The 18,602-nt window shown below is 39.4% G+C and overlaps 2 protein-coding genes across 2 annotated transcripts in view; both read right to left on the bottom strand.

Moving 5' to 3' along the window:
• Nucleotides 1-8,695, bottom strand: part of AXDND1 (axonemal dynein light chain domain containing 1) — a 63,942-nt gene extending 55,247 nt beyond the window's left edge. Inside the window, exons 1-5 of the mRNA XM_066255124.1 lie at nt 8,620-8,695; nt 6,826-6,998; nt 5,840-5,943; nt 1,000-1,120; nt 420-505 (exon numbers count right to left, since the gene is read on the bottom strand). Of these exons, the coding sequence (XP_066111221.1) occupies nt 420-505; nt 1,000-1,120; nt 5,840-5,943; nt 6,826-6,998; nt 8,620-8,695 (560 nt within the window). The remainder of the gene's footprint in view (nt 1-419; nt 506-999; nt 1,121-5,839; nt 5,944-6,825; nt 6,999-8,619) is intronic.
• Nucleotides 8,696-13,750: 5,055 nt separating this feature from the next.
• Nucleotides 13,751-18,602, bottom strand: part of SOAT1 (sterol O-acyltransferase 1) — a 60,030-nt gene continuing 55,178 nt past the window's right edge. The window contains exon 16 of the mRNA XM_066261253.1: nt 13,751-18,417. Coding sequence (XP_066117350.1) covers nt 18,361-18,417 — 57 coding nt within the window. The 3' untranslated portion in view covers nt 13,751-18,360. The remainder of the gene's footprint in view (nt 18,418-18,602) is intronic.

Below are 18,602 nucleotides of genomic sequence, written 5' to 3'. Positions count from 1 at the left end.
CCATTTTCAATTCCATAAACAAGAAAATTGTGGAGCTAAGCCCTAGGATCGGGCATTATGAGAATCCTGCTTAGAAGGCTACTTTCCTTTTGTCTCTGCAGTCATTGCTCAAAACCATTCTTAAAGAAGCATAGTCTAGCATTCAAAACAAAGATCCGTTTTTTCAAGTCAAAGTTAAACACTGGGCAAGGACAGAGAACAATTTCATCACTAAAATCCCAAACTCTTTCAGGACTTTTTCATTACTTTCTTTCAATGATTTCTTTCTGAAATTGTATTCAGATGGTAGACCAAATGTTTCCTCATTTCGGTGGACATATTGCCTTGGAACATGAATGAACTGTTTTCAGATTCCTCTTGTCTGGGAAGGAAGAAGCAGTTCAATCTGCCAGATAGTCGGTCTATACCGTAGTACTCACTCATCGTAACACTCCAAACCGGAAACTCCTGTGTTTGACACAATATGGAATTCTTCAGGAATCAAAGTATCTGTTAGTTTCTTTGGCTTAAAAAGAATGAGAAGAATAAAAAACGTTAGATGAAAAAAAATGAATTGTACAAATCCTAATTCCTGCCCCAACGAGGTGCTCTTTACTGTGAAATTTTAATAACAGTATTAGTAATATGGGACATGGCAAGTAGTAAAAAATTCTTAGCAGAGCATACATTTTTTTAAAAACATGAATTACATAATAATCTTAGTTTTAATGATAGTTATACCATTATCATAGCTTATACCATATACTCTTCAGAAATCCATTAACTCTTTAAAATTCAATAGAAATTTAAAATTCACCTTAGCAATATCCCCAAAATAAGGATCCTGTACCTTTAAACTATGGGGTTCTAAAAAAAAAAAACCCTTTCCTAGAAATAATTAAGAGTGCTATGAAAACTAATAAACAATGCAAGTTGTTATGGTACAACACTGCTTTACATTTTGGGAAAACATTTTTTTAAGAGCAGAAGATGAAGTTATTTATCAAATACTTTATTTACCTTATGAGGCACAATGACGCCATCCTGTGACTGTATTAAATGATCTGAACGTGGGGGACAAAGTGCATTCTCCCTAGTCTCTCCTTTGACATATTTAACATCGTACAGAAAAGAAATATCCCTATAAAGAAAGAGAAATATGTTTATGAAATCAATTTTATGTCTGGCAGCTGGATAAGAGTGGGTGAAGGTCACACATATCCTTCTTGTGGGTAAAGGAGCACAGAACTGGTCTCCCTACCTCATCCTTTACCAAGGCTGAGGCTTAGACATGAGTCCCCTCCCCTATATTTTTCCCTCCTTCACCTCAAATTTCTTATTCACATAATAAATCATTTCCTTTCTTCAATCTCAGGTTAAGATCTATTCTCTCCCTCGGGGTTATTTCTTCCCACTCATGTCCTTGATTTCATCTTTGCCCACATCCTTGGGGATCTCATTTCATCACCTCTGTGTATCTCCCCCTCTGTTGTTCTTGCTCTACACTTTCTCCCTTGGCAATGTTACCAACCCTCATCTTATCACATTTGTTACCTCCAGACAGCTGATAGCTCTCTCCATTCTAACTTTCCATCCTCCTATATTCACTAATTCTGTCAATTAGCACTACCACTCAAATTGTCAAAATCTCAGCCTCCATGATTGATCACTTCCCATCCTTAGCCCTCAATACCCACTTGTCATTAACACGTTAACTTTACAGCTACCTCATATCATTCCAGTGGTTGGTTCTCTTGTTTTCTGCCAATGCCAAAATCACTAGTCCGAGTTGTCATTACAACTGGATTCTCCAGTCTCTCTGGTATATTCTACATACTTCTGCCAGATTTATCCCCCTATAGAGGGTATAATCTTGGCACTGACTGCACATAGTTTTCAGATGTTTCTGTTCCTCCCCCAATTTTAATTGGTATAGCCATTATGGAATGCAGTTCCTCAAATGAATTAAAACTAGAACTACCATATGATCCAGCAATCCAGCAATCTCACTTCTGAGTATACAGTATATCCAAAATAAAATGAAATCTGGATCTCAAAAAGGTATTTGCACTTGCAGCAGGATTCACAGTAGCAAAAACATGGAAACAAGTGTCTGTCAACAAATGAATAGATAAAGAAAATGTGGACTATATATGTGATTCAGCTTTAAAAAAGAAGGAAATCCTGCCATTTGTGACAACGTGGATGAACTAGAGGACATTATGCCAAATGAAATAAGCCAGACTGAATGACTTCCTGTATGAGAAGAGGGAGTGGGGGAGGGGGAAGCAATGAGGCGATGTTGGTCAAAGTTTATATGAAGTTTCAGTCCTGCAGGATAAATGCGTCCCGGAGTTCTGACGTACAGCTTGGCTCTGCCAGCAACATCACAGAAAAGGGGTTTTCCTGAAGCAGCATTCCAGAACCCATCCTCCTGCTGCCCAAGGCCAGGGAGGCAGGGCAGTAACAGCAGCGGCCGCAGCTCCTTGATTTCAGCTTCCTGATCCTTGGATCACAGCGAAGGGGGGATTTTTTTATTGTGATAAAACTTATATACCATAAAATTCACCCTTTCAAAGAGGACAACTTGCAGGTTTTTAGCATAGCAACATGTTTTTAGTATGATCACAATTTACAAGTGTTTAGCATATTCACAAAGTTGTAAAGTTGCATAACTATTACTAGTACCTAATTCCCCAGGATTTCCATCACCTCCAAAAGAAAGCCCTTCCCCATGGGCAGTAATTCGCCCACTCTCCTCTCCCGTCCATTTTGTCCCTATGAATTTGCCTCTATGTGCCCCTTGGTGAACGGCCTCTTTCACTCAGTATGTCTTGAAGGTTCATCAATGTTGTGGCATGTATCAGTACTTCATTCCTTTTTATGGCTGAATATTCCAGTGCATGCGTATGCATTTTGTTTATTCTTTTAACAGTGGATGGACAGCTAGGTTGTTTCCACTTTTTGGCTATATATGAACAATGCTGCCATGAATATCAGGTAAAGTTTTTGTGTTGCTGGATATTTTCAATTCTCTTGGGTATATACCAGGAGTAGAATCACTGGGTCATATGGTAACTCTATGTCTAACTCTCTGAGGAACTGTCAGACTGTTTCAAAGAGGCTGCCCGACTTTACATTCCTAGCACTAAAGTCTGACACTTCCAATTTCTCTACATCCTCACAAACTCTTGTTATTGTCCATTTTTTTTATAGTGGACCACTAGTGGGTGTGAAATCGTATCTCATTGTGGTTTGATTTGCATTTCCACGTGGCTAAAGAAGTTGAGCATCTTTTCATGTGCTTATTTGGCCATTTTTATCTTCTTTGGGCAAACATCTATTCACGGGGCACACTCTTGAACTCTCTGCAGCCTTGGAGGCAGTAGCCTCCATGAGGTGGTAGTTCCGTCCTGCTCTGGGAGTTATTCCCAAAGACATTGTTCCACACTTGCTCCTTTACCCTTCTAACAATTTTGTAAATACTCGACTTCCTGTTTAAAATATCTAGTGTTTTACTTTCTACACTGAATTGTGACTGCAAGAGTTGTCGAAAATATTACTCTGAGGCCATCTGCTTGTTGTTGTTTTTTTTACTACTTTGAATATTTAAGGTTGCTATACAAGTTACCTCTTATTATGAATACTATGAATACTTATTATGAATACTATTGTGCATACTGGTTTTCTACCAGTGCCAAAACAAACTACCACAATTTAGCAGCTTAAACTATACCAACTTATTATCTTATAATTCTGTTAAGTCAACAGTCCAACACAGGCCTCATGGGGATGAAATCAAGGTGTTGTCAGGGCCATGTCCCTTTCTAGATGCTCTAGGGGAGCATTTGGTTTTTATGGTCACTTGGGTGTTGACAGAATTCAGTTCTTTGTGGTTCTAGGACTGAGATCCCTGTTTCCTTGATGGTTGTCAGCTGAGGGCCATCCCAGCTTCTAGAGGCTGCTGGAAATTCTTAGCTTGTTTTCTTGCTTCCTCCGTCTTCGAAGCTGCATCAGCAGGCTGACTCCCTCTCACACTTCGAATCTGTCCTCCTTCATCTGGTCATCTCTCCAACCCGTTCAACTGCCTTTCTCTTCCACTTTCAAAGATTCAAGCCATTAGTTTTGGCCCATCCTGATAATCCAGGATAATCTCTCCAGCCCAAGGTTCTCTGCCCAGTCCCTTTTGCCATGTAAGGTTCCCAGATTACAGAGAGATATTTGGGGGGAGGAATTTATCCTGCCCACCACAATACAGATCTTCACATTTAAAAAATTCCATGTAAGGCCCTGGCAGGGTAGCGCAGTTGGGTGGAGCATCTTCCCGATGCACCAAGGTTGCAGGTTTGATCCTGGTCAGGGCACACACAAGGGACAACCAATGAATGCATAAGTGGAACAACAATGGAACAACACATTGATGTTTCTCTCTCTCTCTCTCTCTCATTCTCCTTCTCTCTCTCTTACTTCTCCTCTCTCTCTAGGATCAGTAAACAATATTTTTTTAAAAAGAATGTTAATTAGCCTGACCAGGCGGTGGCACAGTGGATAAAGCATCGGACTGGGATGTGGAGGACCCAGGTTCGAGACCCTGAGGTCGCCAGCTTGAGCGCGGGCTCATCTGGTTTGAGCAAGGTTCACGAGCTTGGACCCAAGGTCGCTGGCTTGAGCAAGGGGTTACTGGGTCTGCTGAAGGCCGGCGGTCAAGGCACATATGAGAAAGCAATCAATGAACAACTAAGGTGTCACAACGAAAAACTGATGATTGATGCTTCTCATCTCTCTCCATTCCTGTCTGTCTGTCCCTATCTATCCCTCTCTCTGACTCTCTATCTCTGTTAAAAAAAAAAGAATGTTTAAAAAATATTCCAAATCAGAAGTCATCTGACATTAAAGCTTTAATGTCAGTTAATTGCCACATTAGGACATAATTATTTTTTCAAAGTACTTCAAACATTTCATAACTATTGATTTTGACTATTACTAATTATAGCCATGATCTGAAGGAATAAAATACAGATAATATGACACATAGGCCCCAGGACACAAATGTCAATGGCCCAATTTTCTGCCACTTTTCTAGCTGAGTAGTAACACCTTATATGATATTTAAATAGCTCTGTATAGTTTTACATGTGCTCTCCATTCATTATTTCATTTGTCCCTTCTATATCCCTGGGAGGTACACAAAGTAGAGCAAGTCTATTATCCTTCTTATAAATGAGAAAAAGGAACTTAGAAGGACTGAACAACCTACCCAAGTATAGTAAATTTAAACATTTCTTTTGGATAAAGTGATATTTCAGTAAGAAATGTGCAGGGAGTAAGTTGATAGATGTACCACAAAGAGAAAATGAGCAAGTTACAATCTTCACAGGAAAATGTTGATATTTAGAATATTTTTTGGGAATTATATAAGAACAAGTATTTATGGATTTGATCTGAAACAGTGCAAAGGTTAAGGGTTCACTCTGAGATAAACCAGGGATTAAGCACTTGTTTTTCAAGATTTTCCACATCTTGAAGATATGCTGCTCAGATGTTCAATACAAGAGCCATTAAAGACATTCTACCAGTGTGATCTTGTTCCTTTTACTAGGGTACAAAGAACAGGAGAGTAAGGGACAAGTACAGAAAGGCATGCAGAGAATTTAAACTAAAAGGACAGCCAGCATCTATTACCATGCCACTGATAATAAGGTGGTCCCTCTTCAGACTATATTGTGATTCACCAAAGATACTACAAGCTTTACAATTTTTGATTCTGATTTTTCCAATTCTGCCCCTCCCAAGGAAATCATACACAGTGAAAAAAATGACTATTCATCTACATCTACCCCCTACTATCTTCCTTCTTTACCTTCCAGCTCCCGTTAGGGAAATGGGATGGTCAATCAGATATTTGAACTTATTCCTTCGAATAGGGTGATGCCAGACATGATCAACAGGGCGCGGAAGGGTACCCTGGTAAAAAGCAAACACGTAAACACTCAGCAGAGGGCACACTAATCAAATAAAATCTATTGGTAATCATTTTGAGTATTTACATTAAACCATGGGTTTATTCTACAGAAAAAAAGAGCAAAATTCTTATTCAATACTATGGAGAAAGACTGAAACTAGAACAATTCAATATGAAAAAAATATCAAGAATTAAGAATAGTAGTGATGATGGCCCTGGCCGGTTGGCTCAGCGGTAGAGCGTCGGCCTAGCGTGCGGAGGACCCGGGTTCGATTCCCGGCCAGGGCACACAGGAGAAGCGCCCATTTGCTTCTCCACCCCTCCGCCGCGCCTTCCTCTCTGTCTCTCTCTTCCCCTCCTGCAGCCAAGGCTCCATTGGAGCAAAAATGGCCCGGGCGCTGGGGATGGCTCTGTGGCCTCTGCCTCAGGCGCTAGAGTGGCTCTGGTCGCAACATGGCGATGCCCAGGATGGGCAGAGCATCGCCCCCTGGTGGGCAGAGCGTCGCCCCATGGTGGGCGTGCCGGGTGGATCCCGGTGGGGCGCATGCGGGAGTCTGACTGTCTCTCCCTGTTTCCAGCTTCAGAAAAATGCAAAAAAAAAAAAAAAAAAAAAAGAATAGTAGTGATCATTCAGTTGAATCACATAAAAACAAGTTAATGGAAATAAGTATTTCCTCAGAAACATTCATGCAAAAGATTTTAGTTTTCAACATTAAAAATTAATTTTAAAACACTTTTTAAGACAATCTGGAATATATAACATATACTTAATAAATGCCTAAGGAACTGGATATCAAAAAGATAAGTGTTCCTAAGTACTTCATCTATATATATATATATATATATATATATATATACACACACACACACACATATATACACACCTGTGGGGTTTTAACTTTCATGGGAGGCAATAAGTTTTCAGGACAAAGACCAGCATTGGCTGCATAGGTCAGAGAAAGTAGAACTTCCTCAGGGATGAACTCATTCTGAATGGAAGTAGGAAGGGGTTTTGAACGATCCACCATACTTTTTTTTTCCCTTCGTTCAGGAAGTCCTAAGAAAGTAAAGGGGTGAAAAAGCTTATTGTGGTTTTTCAGTTAGTTAGAGATTCCCAGGGTGCCTCATCAATCCCATTTATATGTTTCTAACAGAGGAAACACTGCTGCTGGTTGCCAAGAATAGTTAAGAATATTTAAAACACTGATAATCAGAATCAAAAATTGTAAAGCTTGCAGTATCTTTGGTGAATCATAATATAGTCTGAGAGGGACCACCTTCATCATCCAGTCAGGAAAAAGAAACTTATGTTGCCTGCTCTGCTTACACTTCCATCAGACATGGGTACAAAAACTCAGACACAAAGATGAACTTCCATTATTCCAAATTCAAAACTGAAAAATAAATTCACTTGACTTGTTTAATTCACTTGGACAACCTTATGATGAGAATGTCTAGTTTCTCTTTGATGTGAAAATAATAAAAGAAACCTCCTGTTCTCAAAACTGTCAAGTTATTTAATATTTATTCCATATATAAGTCGAAAAGGTGAGAAAATTGCATTAAATTGGGGCATTTACAGATTGGAAGGGAACTGTATTGGGTTTTTTTTTTAATTTATTCATTTTAGAGAGGAGAGAGAGAGAGGGAGAGAGAGAGAGAGAGAGAGAGAGAGAAGAGAGAGAGACAGGGGGGAGGAGCTGGAAGCATCAACTCCCATATGTGCCTTGATCAGGCAAGCCCAGGGTTTCAAACCGGCGACCTCAGCATTTCCAGGTCGACGCTTTATCCACTGCGCCACCACAGGTCAGGCTGTATTGGGTTTTAAAGTAGAATTGGGATAGTTGGAAATGAAGAGTTGGAATAATCTTAGCCAACTGGTAGAGGAAGAACAGTACAGTGTTCTGCTCAGCTTGTCTAGGGCAGAGGAGTTATAAAGGTAGGGCTAATACAGAAAACGTCTCCTGTGAAGTCAGTCAAGGAGAATTGGGGTTGTTATTCTTGAAGAACTATCCACTAATCTCTGCCCCTCAGTTAGTATGGCTAATGTTAATTTTCCATAAGGAGGTTATCACGCTTTGATCACCATCAAAACCTCCACAGTTCACATTACTAAACCTCTTTCTCTTGAAAGCTTGGAGTGGAATAGGAGAATTAGAAGAAAAAGAAAAAACAAAAGTTTAGGTGGGACCTTAGCACAGTCTCCCCTAAAATCAAGATGATGAATTGGAGTAAACTTGAACATAATGGGGGCAGGGATGATTCTTATTCTAGTACAGATCTGCATTTATCTGATTTGTATGTAAACTTAAATAAGGACTTACTTTTCATTTAGAATAATTATGGAAACCTGATACAAACTGGTTCCTTACTAGGTACCAAAAAAAAAAAAATACTACTTCATAAAATTACTGATATTTAAAATAAGGTGAATTTAAAACCATAGTCATCAGCCTTTGGAAAAAAATTACACATTAGTCCTTACATGTAGTAGTGACACAGGAGTCTAACTCAAAAATACTTCAAAAAGAATGGCTTTTCATTTAATCACAAGTGCATTGGAAAAACTAAGCCAATTAAGGTATCCTGAAATCTCAGGTTAAGGACAACGGTAGCCAGATCATGATTTGTCTACGGCCACGATTATTTATGTCTGCGAGACATGTGAAGAACTTTACCTGTCGCTTCCTTGGGTACAGAGACTTTAAAATTTTTGCCCTCCAGCGACGTGGAGGGGGGTTTCGGGTGAGCCATAATAAACAATGCCTCCAATCACTCTCTTTAGTAATCTGAAATATCCTTGCAGAATGCTAACCTAGAAACAAATCAGCAGCATGTGGGGTAGAGCTGCCACAGTGACCTGCAGGCGAGAGAGAGAAATAGACTCGTTAAGAGCTGTTGTTAAACATCGGAGCTGACAATTTCTTTAGCATGGGTTTTCTTTGGGAAGACGTCCGCGTCCCCTCGGGTCGTGAATACGAAGCCTGCATGTGGGTTGGGGTCCGCGTCCAGGCCGGGAACGACACCGCCGGGCCACCCACCGGCGGCCGGCACCCCCGCCGGCTCGGTCTCGGGCGTTCCCCACAGGCAGCGCCCTCGCACACCAGCTCCACAGACTAGAGTCGGGCACCGTTCGTACCATTTCTGCCTCAGAAGTAATGGGAAACGGACACTTGCAGCCGGGCCCAGCAAATCATGTTTCCCGCCAGATAACTTGCGCCTCGCCTTTTCTTGGAACGCCTACGTGTCGTCATAGCAACCCAGGACCCCGCGAGCCTCGGCCGCTCTCAATTGGGGCTGCCTTGGGCGGTGCCTGCGGAGGAGGGAGACAACTAAGAAACAATCCCAATCTCTCGGAGACCGGATGTGTTTTAAATCACAGCATAGATTCAGTAGCAATACACAATAAAAATGTTGAATCGGGACGTTTTCATGGAGCCCGAAAGTGTCTTGAACTCGGGGCTTCCGCCCACAGGTCGGCGACAGTGAACATGCGCTGGCGGTGGACGTGATCACTCTCCCCATCTTCTAGGACAACTTCTGGGGCTCGACGGAAGGCGCCGCCGAATTTGAGCGAGCACCCCTTAAGTCTTATTTTCCATTGCTCTACTCCACTTTTTCGCTGCTTTGCATATTTTTCTAAAAGCCAAATTCTGGGGGAAATGGAGTAATTAAAAACTCTATGAATTGTCATCAGTTGAGGCTTTATTGTGGAGAATGCCCCGTCCTTGACATCTCAATCAAGTCTTCCTGGGACACTAAGCACCGCTCTCTGGACCACGCGGAAGACATCCCTTGGTCTGGACATATTTTTTCTGGAGACAGAGAAGGAGACTGCACTTGAGGCTTCGCCAACCGAAGTAAGATCGTTGGGTTTTCTTGCTTAGAAACGTGTTCTCAGAAAGGAATGTGATAAACGTCTTTGTCCCGTGAAGTTGAGACCCCGCACCTTACCACCATCAGGGATCACTTTGTATAACATGATGCTTTAATACCAAATAATGCTGGTGGAATCCCATTGTCTGGATGGCTTTAATCTAGAAAATAAATTTCAGGAAGAAAGAAAATTTATCTTGTACAATCGTATTTCTTAGTACCAACCACAGCGCTTGGCACAAACACCTTCAATACGTGATGTTTGAAAACCAAATAGACAGTTCTATTGCTTCTGTGTTGACAGACTTAAATCTCTTATTTCTGGGCTCTAGGGCAATAGCAATGAAAAACATGAGTAAAATGTTGAAAATAAAAACAACCTCTAAGACCCCTTTCAACTCTCTTTCTCAAACACCTTGGATATTTGAGTATTTTAGCGTTTAGTCCCGTCTCCCATCATCCTACATTTTCTCTAGCTTTTCCAAGCTTAACATACACATATAGCACTCATATAGCACATATATAGTTCACCTTTAAGGATTGGCAACCATCAGAACAGGTGATGCAATGCACAGCAGGTAAAAAGTAATTTTGTCCCAGTGTTTTTGCCTTGCTTGCTCTTCACTTGTGTTGTAACTCCACATTATAGTATGGAACTATAACCAAGATACTGAACTTCAGAGGTCCCAAAACTCCAGCATCAGCTTATACGTACACGGTTTAGCAAGCCTTTAGGTACTGGGGGAGGAGGGGCTCATCTTGTATAATCTTAACCTAGTTAAAAAAACAAAACAACAAAAAACTAGGGCACTGAAAGAAGAGATAGAGACAAGTGAACAGATTCAAGAAATACATAGTATATAGTCTACAGGATTTGGGAAGTAATTGGATCTGTGAAGACATCATTTCTACCCTGCACAATGCTGTGATTATACCTAGTTTTTTGAGCAAAATTCTTGGTTAAAATTGCAGAAGTAAATGAAGTAGTAAACACAATAGATAAGAATTTAAGAACATTATACTAACATTGCTACTGAAAACAATTGTTATTCTTGGGAAACTCCTCACAATTTTCAATTATACCAACAGAACCCTAAAATGGAGTAAGATTAAGATGCAAGATGAGCAGGTAATAATTTTTCTAAATAGATCAAGACATAAGTAAAAGTGACAGTCATAGTTGTAAATGAGGCTAATATGGCTTGTTGGTGTTGGCTGACTTCTGTGGCAGTTTAACAGCATCTCAACAGTGGGGTGCTCCAGGGCTTCAGGTAAACAGAAGAGAGTCAGTACGTGGGATCACCAAACATGCCCTGAACTGGGAAGAAGCAACAGTGGGTGTGCTTCTGCAGCAATCGCCTCTTTACCAACTCATTTTCCAAGTGAGTGGGCTGGGTTTATATACACACGTGGGCACTTAAACACAGCATGCAAAGCTCTGGGGAGTCTGAGTGGCAAGTAGGCCAGAATTTTAAAATGTAACTAAAAAGGGAAGGTATTAATCAGAAATGTTTAAAAAGAGACACTGAGAAATTTAGGAACTGCTCAGCTAAACACTTCCCAGGGGCAGAGCAGCATCTAGTATTTCTTCCACACAAGGACATCACTAGGCTAAATTGTCATAGTTTTGTCAGTATTCAATTCATCCAAGTATCCACCTTCTGATTATACATGTGTGTGCCTACAGGAAGTAATATGTTTTTTGTCTTACAAGTGTATCTTCACTTAATTAGAAAGGCAAGCATGTTTGGCTATCTTCAGTGCGTGTAGCATGTAGCACCTGGCACATGGTGCCAATGCAGTCTAGAATAAATTCATCTTTCTCATCATACAGTAAGTTGGGCTTCTACAGAGAGCAGATTCAGTGACCCTGCTAACTAAGCATATCACCCCATGTACAATTCCTCATGGTATATTTACAAACTGGTGTTCTCCTGTTTAATTAATCAGATCTATGAACCTCATTAAGTTGGGTCCAAATGCAAGCTGAGTCTAAAAGGACAGGACCCAAATCTTTAGAAAATTCATCAAGGAGGGGAATGTCTGATTTCTGAAGAGACTTTACCTTCCCACTCCTCTGCAGAGGCAGGTGGGTAAAGCTACACCATGGAAGGTAATTGAAGAGTATTTTCTTGGCTGTTGCTACCATACAGTGGGCCGTTGGTATCCGCAGGTCCCACATCTGCAGATTCACGTGTACTATGTAGTTAGGCTTATATTTGTGTCACCTGAACGTGTACGTTTTTTTCCTTGTCATTATTCCCTAAATATACAGTACAACCATTAACATAGTATTTACAGTATGTTACAGGTTATAGTAATCTAGAGATAATTTAAAGTATACAGGAGGATATGTAGGTTATATGCAAACATGCCATTTTATGTAAGAGACTTGAGCATCTGCAGATTTTGGTATCCACGGGGAATCCTAGAACCAAACCCCCTCAGATACAGAGAGATGGTATATGCTTGTATGCACAGAATGTTGCAATGTCAAATCCTACTCAAAATAGGTTCCTATTGTAAGATTCTTTGGGAGTGAAGCAACTTATCTTACTTCAAAATGAATTTCCCCCCAGTCTTACCTGAAAAGGCACACTTCCTAGCCAACACATTTTCACCTTTTATTAGAAAGCTAAGTCCACTTCTTTCCATTAGGGGAGGGTGGGCAGTGCATTTTTAGAAAAACCCATTCACAAGTTTGAAAAGGCCAGCAGCCAAAGGAATCAAGCAACAAATAATGACCAGTGTTAAGAGGAGGCTCAAGAATCAGTGACATGCTTTTCTTGGTGCAAGTAGTCATAACTGGGTCTCATTATTTATTTATAATCTGATATTCGCTATATTCAGCATATAAAGCTGCCTGACATTAGATGTTTATGAACATGAAATATATAGTTAAAATAAAAAAGTTAACACTGAATAAACTCGAAGTTACTTTTAAAACAGCCTAGGTTTTTTCCAAATATATTTACCACATTCTTCATATGTGCAATACTTTTTCCTTTTTGTGTAAGTTTAAAAAATTTTGAAGTTAATATGAATATGATGCATTCTATACCAAGTGATGGTACCAGTGATTAGACACACCAAGGTTTGGAGGAAAGAGATGGAAAAGGAATTCAGGAAAAGAGAAGACAAGAATTAGAAAAGACATTTTAATTGGAGAAAACCCTTTAAGACAAGTTCAGGTTTCTGGGACCTCAGGACACCATGGATTTAATGCCCAGCTGGAAAGGTACAGACACAGGCAGGCAGATGGCTCCCTGGCAGAAATAGCAGAGCCTCGGCTGGAGCCTGAGCTCGCTTCCCACCCGAGAACTGGCACGTTTACACATGGGAATTCAAATTGTATCCCTGAAGCACTGGGCTACCAAACTGCCTCATGTTTCAAAGTAATTTATTTCCTTAAAGATTTAATTTATTGATTTCAGAGGCGGAAGAGAGAGGGAATGAGAAGTATCAACTTACAGTTGCTTCACGTATGTGCCTTGACCAGGCAAGCCCAGGGTTTCAAACTGGCGACCTCAGCATTCTAGGTCGACACTTCATCCACTGTGCCACCACAGGTCAGGCTCAAAGTAATTTAAAACAAACAAAGTATATCTATATCTTGGTTAAAACAACCAAAGGAATACCAAAAAGCATGGTAGAAGTATCTGTTAGCTTAAAGAGCATACTGACTGCAGAAATGGCAATGTAACAAGGTAGAAATAAGAAAGCATTTAGAAAAGAGTACAGAGGTCACAGGTTCGATCCCTGGAAAGGGCACATGTGAGAAGCAAACAATGAGTGCACAACCAAATGGAACAACTAAGTGGAGCGAGTTGATGCTTCTGTGTGTGTCTCCTCCCCCTTCCCAATCCCCCTCACTCTCTCCCTTCTCTCTGTCTCTCGTATCAAAGGAAAAAAAAAAGTCTTTATATTTGACAGAAAAAAAATGAACTTTATTAAGGATTATCAGAGTATAACAGATTGCACAGCTTTCCTACAGGCGTATCAATTGTATAATTATTTATTGATTTCCAAACTGAGCATTAAAGATTTGGTGGGGAAGGGGATGGGCAAACCAAGCAAGAAGGGCTCCACCTTCCCTGTTCCAACCAGAGTAGCCGGACTTTTTCTCCTTTATAAACTGGGTTCCAACACTCCAATACTTCATAGAAACTTTAGTGATGTTAGAAACTAATCAAATACTTACATAAGCTTCACAAAGAACACTTCCTCAAAACAGTTATGTCCCAATTCCTTCAATTTCTGAGTCATAAACATAAAGCCTTAGAGATAAGATTAGTGAAACAATGTCCAGGACCGTTCTTTGATAGTATATATACCAAACATACATATAAACTATATAAACTGCATAAGCTACATGAAACTTTGCACAAGATTAGTAAGCAAGTCATTTAAGTATGAACTATCTTCCATTAGGAAATGTCATCTGCCTTCAAAGATGATAAGCATTTTTTACACTGGCAGAAATAAGGCCTCATTAGGTTCCTTCTGCTCCATAAATTTTAAAGTTTAAGTAAAAAGTGTCCACACTGGTACAAAACACTTCACTTAAATTGCTCAGTAAAAGCAGAAATGCATTTCTTTATATAGAATCTTGCCACCCTACCCTAATGCTAAAGATAAATGTGAAAGTCATTTGGAGAGGCAGAAACATCAGTGTGTGCCTTTAACAATCTCGTTAAATTCTTGTCAATTCCATTATGGAGAGCCTATTATATCAGTCAATGTGCAATGCCAATTCACATCATTATGGGAGTTGACAAAGAAAAGCACATATTCTTGGACATTTGCAGCATTGGAAACATTCACATTTTTAAAGGATTCTTTTAGAATTTATGGACGGTAAGAAAATAACGAGGCCCTATTTCTGCCAGGGCTAGTGCTTTGCAACAACCCTGTGAGGTAGTTAATTCCCCATTTTACAGATGAGGAAAACTGTGGCTCTGATAAATTAAGCAACTTAGACCAAGGTCACAAGGCTAATTAAGTATAAGGCTCTCCTAATCAAAAGTCTGTGCATGCTTTTTGCTCCCAGCACCACTGGTTTTCAAACTGGGGGTAAGAGGACTGGGTGTACAAACATGAAGGGCTCCAGGGCCTCCATCTCTATCTCTACCGGAAGCAGCTAGATTTCATCTGTTTTGCATGCTAGGTGGAAGTAGAACAATTTATTTTTTTAATGGTTTAGGCCACCTGGTTACTACAGTTATATGAGTTTACCTTCATTACTTTTCCCCATACAAAACAATGAACTTGACTCAAAATTATTTATGTCCACACAAAGCAAAGATTATCTTTTTGCATAAAAGACTTCAACAATTCATAAATTATATCTTTTTAGGCCAGACAGCCCACATGACTAGCTTTCAAATACACAATGTTCTGTTATGTCTTCCCTAAGACTTCAAGATTCAACTTTCCAGGCAAGTATAATTTTGATATTATGATGAAAATTGCTTTATATTAAATTACCTCCACAACATAATCTGCAAATATAGAACATTTACTCACTATATCCTAACCTGCCAGTGTTATCCACTTTTACCTTGCAACGATTATAAAAGGAAAAAAACATTTCCCCACTTCTTTTGCTGTTATCAAAAGGTTAAAAACAGCCTCAATTTTCTAATTACATTCTAACATAAGGCAATTGCAGTAGATTAACCCACCAAAACCCAAAACACTCCATTTTCTTTCTCTAACCAGGATTGAGAATAAAAGCATGTAATAAGTTTATGGCAAAGTTAAAGATCTTAGTTCTCTTAGATGATACACCCAAAATAACAGTCACTATAATTAATATTTCTTACAGGACAGAGATTTTAAACTCTTTACCTTCTGAAGGAAAAAAGTATCACCTAGTAACTGAAAATAATTTTAGCAAGAGGGGAAAAAATATCAATTCATCTTCCTGAACCACATTAGAAAGAAGTTTTCATTTCAATTTGTTTAAAGACTTGCTAAAAGCAGATAGCGATAAGACCATGCTATCAAACTAGTTTATTTTGCAAGAAGTGGCTATTCCTTTGAGTTTTTCTGAAAATTTCTTAGGAACAGTCTTATCATTCAAAGAGTCTCTAATTATACACATATTTGTCACAAAAATCTTGGACAGAAAAAAAGATCACTGATAAGCAAAGGGAAGAAGAGAGGTGTTTTTTGTTTTTAAATAGCCTTGATCAGTCCAATAACTACCAGTATTCAGAATCAGGCCAGCCTCTCTCAGTGAATGTATGTTTACAGTACTTAGCAAAAATACAGACCTAAAAATTCCATTCTCTCATTTCCACAGATAGAAATAGTAGTAACCAATCTTGTTTTCTCAGCTCCTTCCCTGTATTTAAACTGTAGTAATAAATTTAAGTGGTTGACTCTTTTTAATAAACACCAGAAACCAACAGCTCTATTAAAGCAGTCTTGTTTGGAGGTTATGGTTCCATTACAATCACAATACAACTGTGCAGATAATTACTACATGGGAACACGCAGAACCTTATCGAAGGCAACCTCCTCTGAGGTGTACTTTTGTCTGTTGAAGTTGGATTTGATGTTTAAAAACTGCATAAATTCATCTGGATCAAAGGTATGGGGAATAAAATAGGTGACTTAAATGATACTTGAGGTACAAATTAAGTTGTGACTATTTTTTCTTAATTGGAGTAACAGTTAATAAAATTACATAGGTTTCAGAGGTATAATTTTATAATATATCATCTGTATGTTGTATTATTGCATGTTCACCACCCCAAGCTTGTGACTACTAAGAAACTCTACTTAGTTTTTTGTGAACCTTAAACTGTCTTTAAAACAATGCAGAAAAGAGTTCCCAAAACTGACTGAATAGCACTAGGCCTGTCAGAATACCAAGAGAACCTCTCAAGTTGTTTGCTCCAACTAACAATAATCTTTTGAATAATTCATAAGTCTTAACTTTTTTTTTTCTTTTTTCATTTTTCCAAAGCTGGAAACGGGGAGGCAGTCAGACAGACTCCCGCATGCGCCTGACCAGGATCCACCCGGCACGCCCACCAGTGGGCGATGCTCTGCCCATCCGGGGCGTCGCTCTGTTGCGTCCAGAGCCACTCTAGTGCCTGAGGCAGAGGCCACAGAGCCATCGCCAGCGCCCGGCCATCCTTGCTCCAATGGAGCCTCGCTGCGGGAGGGGAAGAGAGAGACAGAGAAGAAGGAAAGGAGGAGGGGTGGAGAAGCAAATGGGTGCCTCTCCTGTGTGCCCTGGCCAGGAATCGAACCCGGGACCCCTGCACGCCAGGCCAACGCTCTACCGCTGAGCCAACTGGCCAGGGCCAAGTCTTAACTTCTTTGGGTAGAAATTTGAACTACAAACATGGTCTCCACTATTCCTTCCAATGCTCAATCTTTACAAACATAATCACATACAAACAAAATAATTTTTCCATGCCACACTGTGCTAGCAATGGGCGTGATAACATGGGAACATAATAGAATACATTTTCTTATAAATGACCACATAGTTAATTGTTTCAATTAAAGTACACTACCATTAAAAGTATAATAATTGGACAAATACAGAAGCCAGCTTCTGGATCTTTAATAACCACTTTAACATTAATGGAGGTGATTAATACTTCTGTTACAGACTTACTAGTCTGCAAAATAATTCAAGTCAGTATTTGTTAGACAACAAAATAACTGTACTGAAGGATATGCCTAAATAACTTAAAACAAGTTATGACCTTGAAGTTTAAAAATTATTTTCCACATAAGTTCCGTGATAAAATAATTTAAACATATGACTGACTCTGCAAGTCATTTTTAAAAATTACTTTGAAAGTTATAAGAGAAAACATTTTTCTTTGTCTTGTGCCTTCCTACTTCTGGTTCCTCTCAATATATATCATAAATGCAAACTCAAGAATTCAAGGTGAAAGATAATTTTGCTTCATAGAAACCATGACCTAGACTGTATGGTATAAACAACACAAAACTTGGATAGAATCATTTTTCAAAAATACAGGCTGAGAAAAAAAATACAAATTTGATAGTTGATATGTTCTCTCTTTCTACTAGAAATAGCAAACGTCCCATATTGTCTTTTCTTTCCCAATTGCATGGTTAATTAGCATATATCCCAGCAGTGTGCATGAAAAGATTTCTAAGCCAGAGGTGTTTAAATGACTTCTTCATAAGTGTTTTGGCTAACTCAGTGGCCAAGAAAACATGATGTTTAGTCTCTAATCAGTCAAGAAACAAAACAATTTCTGAGGTTTAAGCTAATATTATCCAGCAAAAATCTGTCATTATGTTAGTTACAAGTCTCCCTTCTCCCCAAAATAAACCAAAAAAAAAGTACTGATTAAATATATATAATTCCAGTAAACTTCCAACAGCTCATCTGCAGATGTCCTTAGGAATAGGGTGGTCGTTCAAGTCTGAAGTGGTCCAAATAACACAGATAACTTCATCAGTGATGGCTGGAAACAGATGCTGGCCCCAAATCAGGCAGAATACCCAAACTTCAGTATGAAGAAAGGAAAGAGTCCAAGCTTCTAGAACACATAACGGCAAGTCCAGGAACGTGGCCGGATATAATCCAAAAACGTGGGCTTCAAGGATGAAGAAAAAAGAAATGTAGTTTACTCATGTGCTCTACATGTATGAGGCATGGGGGGAGATGCGGGTGTTAATGTTATATACTGTGTACCCCTAAGATACCTCCCAGCATTTCAGAAACCTTTAAGTTTTAAGCAGCTTAATAATTGAAAAGATGTTCATTATTTTTATCTATAGC

This window comes from Saccopteryx bilineata, chromosome 2, assembly GCF_036850765.1.
Source record: "Saccopteryx bilineata isolate mSacBil1 chromosome 2, mSacBil1_pri_phased_curated, whole genome shotgun sequence".
Classification (NCBI taxonomy): Eukaryota; Metazoa; Chordata; class Mammalia; order Chiroptera; family Emballonuridae; genus Saccopteryx; species Saccopteryx bilineata.
Note: the sequence above shows the minus strand (reverse complement) of the source record. Positions and strands in the feature narration are given on the sequence as shown.